Below are 5,906 nucleotides of genomic sequence, written 5' to 3' on the forward strand. Positions count from 1 at the left end.
AAAAGTGAAAAAAAATGATGCCTTAGGCTACGGCTACGCTTTTTGGGCTACGGCTACGCTTTTTGGAGTGATTCCTATTCGGCCGTTGCCTATTCTCAAAGGCTACGCTTTTCTGCACCAAGGGCTACGCTTTTGGCCTTTGAGAATAGGCTACGCTTTTCAAGTGATGCTATCCAGGACCAAAGGCTACGCTTTTCAATTTTCATTTTTCCAGAATAGGCTACGCTTTTCAACACTACTGCATCACTTGTAAAGCGTAGCCACATTGTATACCATAGCTACTTTTTATAAGCGTAGCCTTAGGTCCCTCTTTTTTTTTTTGGTATACTATAGCTACTGTATATAAGTGTAGCCTTAGGTCTCGTTATATATATATATATATATATATATATATATATATATATATATATATATATATATATATACAACATAATATTTAATATGATTACATATATAATAATTCTGCATTTTTATTTAAATGAGTTGAATATTACAAAATAAAAATAAATACATAATTATACTAAATAATTTCTTTATATAATAAAAATTATCTCTAACCAAAATATATTTATAATATTGATCCAATAGTACAAGAATGAAGTTAACTGTAAAAATTCATACATCTCAAACTAAAGTAAGCATAGCCATATCAAAACCATAATATCACTTAGCCAATAAAAGTATCTTCTAATAAAAATCATTAGTCAACCATACATGTAAAGATTCTAAATAGCACTTTATCTTAGCCAATAAACCACAATAATAGTCAGCTTAATCTTCATTGTTATCCTGCATAATTATATAGAAAAGTAGTTAAAAAAATATTCATAATGACATTCGTAATTATAAAAAGACCACCAAAGAAATCACCTTATTTTTAATCTTAATTTTAACTCGATTTATCACCAAAGAAACACAAGGTTCTCAAAAGCTATAGACACTTAAAAGAGTTGGAGCTAACATTTCAAGAATACATAATAATGAGTAATGACTAACAAACATGATATTACATTTTGCATCTAAATTGTTATAGATATATAAGGTGCCAAAATAGGTCAGAGACTACTTCATAACAAACAAAAATCTGCTGGCTTTGGAAATAGACCTCTCAAAATCAAAATGAGCAATTAGATAGATGAGACCAAGATTCTTCAATTCAGGAAATAATGCAATATGTTCACAGAATAATCCTGACTCTTGAATAGACCTCTCTGATCTCCCTCTTAAAACTGCTCTTTGCTCTTCTTAGCTTATTAAATTAGCTTTGTCACTTTTCTTGGTTTTTCTTTACATCTATTATTGTTGTTATTATTTTCACAAAAATTTCAAAGTTTCATCAGATTCTTTTAACCTCATGCTTTTGGAATCTCTAGTGGACTCTTCCAGTCTACCATTTATTTCACTTTTGTCTTCAATTTCACCATCTACCTCTTCTTATAAAATCACAAAGAATTCAAAATTCCCCACTTGGTTAAAAATGGAAACATAGCTGGTCCCACCTAGTTGGAAATGCCACAGATCAACGGCAACTTAAAATTGGGCTACAAGGCAATTTGGTGGGTTCTATTATTTAGTGCACCTCATTAAATATAAAGACTTAACTGTCGAAACAGAAAAATAAAACTGACAAATCCAAACCATAAACCATTGCATTGAAGTGATGAAATATAATTCATTATATTAGAGAATAATTATAATTTTAATTGAAACGCATATTGCATTGAAGTGATGAAATTAACAGTACTTAATTATGACTTGAGAAGCATTACATACCTTCTGTCTAGCAAGTGTGTCCCAATTTATATCCTTAAAGAAAACATGTTCTTTCACCTGGATAATTAAGCATCTATCAATGTGACGTTTGAAGTGCAAGTAAAATGAAATATGATCATAAAAATGGGGAACAAGCATCTGTATGCTAATAAGAAATTAAATCACCTCTGATGCACCTCTAGCTCCAAGTCTTTGGTTAGGATCTTCAGTCAATAATCTGTAAATAAACACATCTCAGGTACTAATCCAAGAAAATATTCATTTTTCTATCCTAATCGTGACTTCAACTTAGCACAATAACGCAGGACAAAAAACCATAATTTATAACAGATCGGCATCCAAATTTATAAACAGTTTGCAATTGCCAGATACATATAACATGAAGATAACATGATTATTACCGATCAATAAGATCTTGAGCTTCAGGACTCATTTCTTCAGGAACTGCAGGCCAAGGTATATTACGATTAAGAATATTATCAAATATAGTCTATAAACACCCCCAAAAAGAAATATCTGTCAGTAAGAGCTAAACCATACATCAAACAAGAACAGAAACGCAAAAATCATGGCAAAAGGTATGCTATTAAACCTGAGGATGCTCTGCATTAAAAGGTGGAAGACCAACAAGCACCGTCTCTCCGGCCTCCGCCACTCTCATTCTCTCTCTGTCTCTCCCTAAACTACAATCACATTTAAGAATCAAAATCGAAACCACTGACAAGGAAGCTTAATCCGTAAGCCAAAACAAAAAGGTAAAGAAAAGAAAAAAAGCGAAGCTAAAAAAGCAGAAACCTTGATTTTGCTCGTTTATGCCTTGAATCAGGTGCACAGCCTTGTGTGATAACATGCCAAATCCACTTGAACAGTTTCAATACTGAAAATTGATTAAAAATGTTAAAATAGACTCAGACTTTGTATTTGGTCCTAGCTCAGTATAATAACAACTATAGTAATTCATATATCAAACACGTAGTTTACTAATTGTATGCGAAAGTAATTACAATTAAAAAATAAAATCGCTAGTTTATGCATACAGGTTTTCTAAATTTCATGAAACAACAGCAGAAAAAATAAATCAATTACTCTATTGTAAGCAACCTGTAAATGATTCGCAAGCAGATCAATGGTGTCTTGCTTAAGAAACTTCTTTGCTTAAGGAGAAGCATAATATGATAAAAAAGCAAAACAAAGGATTCATCTATAAAGCATGGCTTTTCAAATCCTAAACACAATGGGCATGAAAAATTGATCAATTTTGCTTAGGCAAAGTTTCCTAGGGTTATATATTTAATATTTTTTAACTTCTCAGACCATAAATAAACAGAGGGGTTGGAAATTTCAAAGACGGGATCAATTAAGTCCGTTTACCAACTTCTATTTGTAAGAAATCCCATTTCAATTTGGTTTCTTTTCTTATCAACAACAGAACCAACTTTCCCACCAATAAAAGTCCTCGACTCATATATATCCACCTGATCAAGAGCAATTAGAAGTAAACATACTAGATAAAATGCATTAGCTAGAATATCCTAATAAATTTAACACCATAATTATGTTAAGAAACTGACCAAATCACTCCCCTTTGCTTCAAAAATCAAGTTTACCATGTACACCATAACATCCAATTTCAAAATAACATTTTCTTCGTTCCATACTGATAAGTCGCTTTGACTTTTCACATATATTCATAAATCAAAGTATCAAAATGACTTATAAAATATGAAATGGAGAAAGTGTGATATTAAAGATTAAAGGAGCTAAACCTCGTGTCCTTGATCCAAGAGTTCCACTGTAGTTGACATGCCATTTCATTTGTCAAACTTATAGCTCAGCTCAATTACTTAATAACTAAACCTGGTAACATGGCAAACCAGATTCATTCATAAGCTCACACCACTCCCCTATGATATGTGTTGCGTACTCAGGTTTGAGACTTGATTAGGATCAATAGTGGATGAGAACTCTTAATATTTTGTGTATAACTGTGTGTGTAGTATAGGTGTGTGTTGTGATATTATAATACTCAAAATTATAGGCTATCCAATTTATGACAAAAAAAAAAACATAAATAGAAAACTGAAATATAACATGAGTAACATGGTGAATATGCAGCTAGCATACATAGTAATTAAAATATTTAATAATTGGACTTACAATGTTCCAGCGAATTGTGTGCTAAGATAAGCTTGGTCTTCAGGGAAGAACCTGGCAAGGCCAAAGTCTCTAATCTTGGGATGAAACTTATGATCAAGAAGAATGTTGCTTGCTTTGATGTCTCGGTGAACATTTCTTAGATGTGAATCCTCATGAAGGTACTGCAGCCAATCCCCTTTCCACGCCTAGAACAATTTGGAACCTAGTGCTCCAATGCAGGAATCGATCAGCATTGTTCCCTGCATAAGGGGAACATTCAAAGTTTCAATTTGCTCTGTTTAACCAATCCTAAGCTCTTGTGGGAATTAAAAAAAGAAGGGATACCATATATGAAGAGGTCCAAACTTCTGTATTCACAATCCTAACCATCCTTCACAATTCAGTATTCACCCACAGGCACAGAAATTCAGCAAAAATTAATGAAATTGAAAGTTCAAACACTCCCATTCCCTCTCTTCCAGTCCAATACAACTTCTAAAATATATTGTTGCCTACAGAGACATTGAAATTAAAATTGAAATGAGAATGAAATGAAAGTTGAAGAGGGAGAGAAAGAGACAGAGGTTAGGAGTACGGACAGGAGCACGGCAAGCCCTAGCTGCGGCGGCGGCTTCAATCGACCCCAGGAGCGACGACAGTGCACGGCGAAACAGCCTCCTCTCTTGCGTCGCATCTTCATCCTCTCTCTCCATCTCGTCTGCAAATCATCTCTCTCTCCCCTCTGGGCTCCCTGCTCCGTGACGGCAATGGTAGCAGCTGCAGCAACGTTGTGGCGGTGACCCCCTCTCACTCTCTATTCTCTCGATCGCGCTCTCTCATCTCCGTCTCCCTCCTCTCCTCCCTCTGGTTCACTCTTTCTCTCGGATCTGGGTGTGTGTGTGTGAAAGGGGGGCGTGGTGGCAGTGGTGAGTGATGGTGAGAATGAGTGTGAGTGTGTGGGTGTGTTAGGGAAGGGTTTTCAACAATTAATTCGAAGGTGATTTGCGAAGGTGAGGGGCGAAACTTTTTTATGATCAGAAGGCGAAAGTGAAGGTATTCGAAGGTGAGTGTGATTTGGTGATAAGGAAAAGAAAAATTACTAAGTGTTTGGGTGCATTTGGCCTAGATACATTAGGCTACGCTTTTAAAGTGCACCCAAAACTTAACAAATAGGCTACCTTTTAAAAGCGTCTCCTTTGATATGAAAAGTGAACTTATAGATATCAACCTACGGCTACGTTTTATAAGTGATTTCTATAATACCTAAGGCTACGCTTTTTAAATGATGCCGCATTTGTGTATCCTTTTCTCTTATAAAAAGGCAACACGGAGAAAAGCGTAGCCTATTCTATGAATAGGCTACGCTTTTCAAATGTAGCTTAAAAAAAGTGTGGTTGAATGGGTATTTTTCTTGTAGTGTAAAATAACATATCAATGCATATGGAATTTTTTAATTTTCTGTTTTACATGAGTAGATACCCAAATTTTCCAATATTCAGAATTAGAAACATGATATATTCCCTTATTAACCCATGTTCCCACAGTTTCCCCACACTTAGTTGATGCACAACCTCTATCCTAAACTAACCAAAGATTCAATTGGGATATTTAATTTGTTTTTCTACTTAAGGATAGTAATGTGATTATAAAACAAAAGGGGATTAAAAAGCTCAAGGTGGCCAACAAGGGTGACATAAAAGGGTAGGCTTTATTTGGGATAAGTGAGTTAATAATCAAATATGGCCTCAATCATATGCAAGCATGTAAATACACTAAATAATGGACATATAGAATGGAACAAAGCAAAGATTGCAGTTATAGAGAAGAAAACATACAAGAATAAAATATTTATGGTTAAATAATGTAACCATGTAAATAAGCTCAAATCTCACAGGTTGTGTGTTTGATGCGAGCAGAAATTGGTGAATTAAAAATTATTAAAATATATACGTTGCAAGTATAGTTCTTAACTCACCAAAAATCCACTTATCAATTTA

The 5,906-nt window shown here is 34.2% G+C and overlaps 1 protein-coding gene across 7 annotated transcripts; it reads right to left on the minus strand.

Moving 5' to 3' along the window:
- Window positions 1–515: 515 nt before the first annotated feature.
- LOC112801623 (probable serine/threonine protein kinase IREH1) lies at window positions 516–5,007 on the minus strand. Of its 7 annotated transcripts, none has more exons than XM_025844466.3 (9): window positions 4,509–5,007; window positions 4,255–4,421; window positions 3,931–4,169; window positions 2,569–2,650; window positions 2,366–2,451; window positions 2,175–2,263; window positions 1,939–1,990; window positions 1,774–1,830; window positions 516–789 (listed from the first exon to the last, which is right to left on the minus strand). In XM_025844466.3, exons 4-9 carry the CDS (start codon window positions 2,621–2,623, stop codon window positions 772–774), a joined length of 357 nt encoding a protein of 118 aa, XP_025700251.1. In that variant the 5' UTR covers window positions 2,624–2,650; window positions 3,931–4,169; window positions 4,255–4,421; window positions 4,509–5,007; the 3' UTR covers window positions 516–771. The 7 variants fall into 7 exon arrangements, with proteins under 7 accessions (XP_025700251.1, XP_025700246.1, XP_072093385.1 ...); XM_025844461.3 differs by having other exon boundaries at window positions 2,366–2,456; XM_072237284.1 differs by lacking the exon at window positions 4,255–4,421 and having other exon boundaries at window positions 4,509–4,859.
- Between the last annotated feature and the right edge of the window lie 899 nt (window positions 5,008–5,906).

This window comes from Arachis hypogaea, chromosome 5, assembly GCF_003086295.3.
Source record: "Arachis hypogaea cultivar Tifrunner chromosome 5, arahy.Tifrunner.gnm2.J5K5, whole genome shotgun sequence".
NCBI classification, from domain to species: Eukaryota; Viridiplantae; Streptophyta; class Magnoliopsida; order Fabales; family Fabaceae; genus Arachis; species Arachis hypogaea.

Bases quoted from the DNA above. Each gene is read 5' to 3' on its own strand.
- LOC112801623 (XM_025844461.3), bottom strand. From the start codon at position 4,063: ATGTTCACCGAGACATCAAAGCAAGCAACATTCTTCTTGATCATAAGT. The intron at 2,264-2,365 runs GTTTAATAGCAT...GGGTGTTTATAG, and splicing joins TTAATGCAGAGCATCCTCAG to ACTATATTTGATAATATTCT. The intron at 1,831-1,938 runs GTGATTTAATTT...TTAATTATCCAG, and splicing joins GAGCTAGAGGTGCATCAGAG to GTGAAAGAACATGTTTTCTT.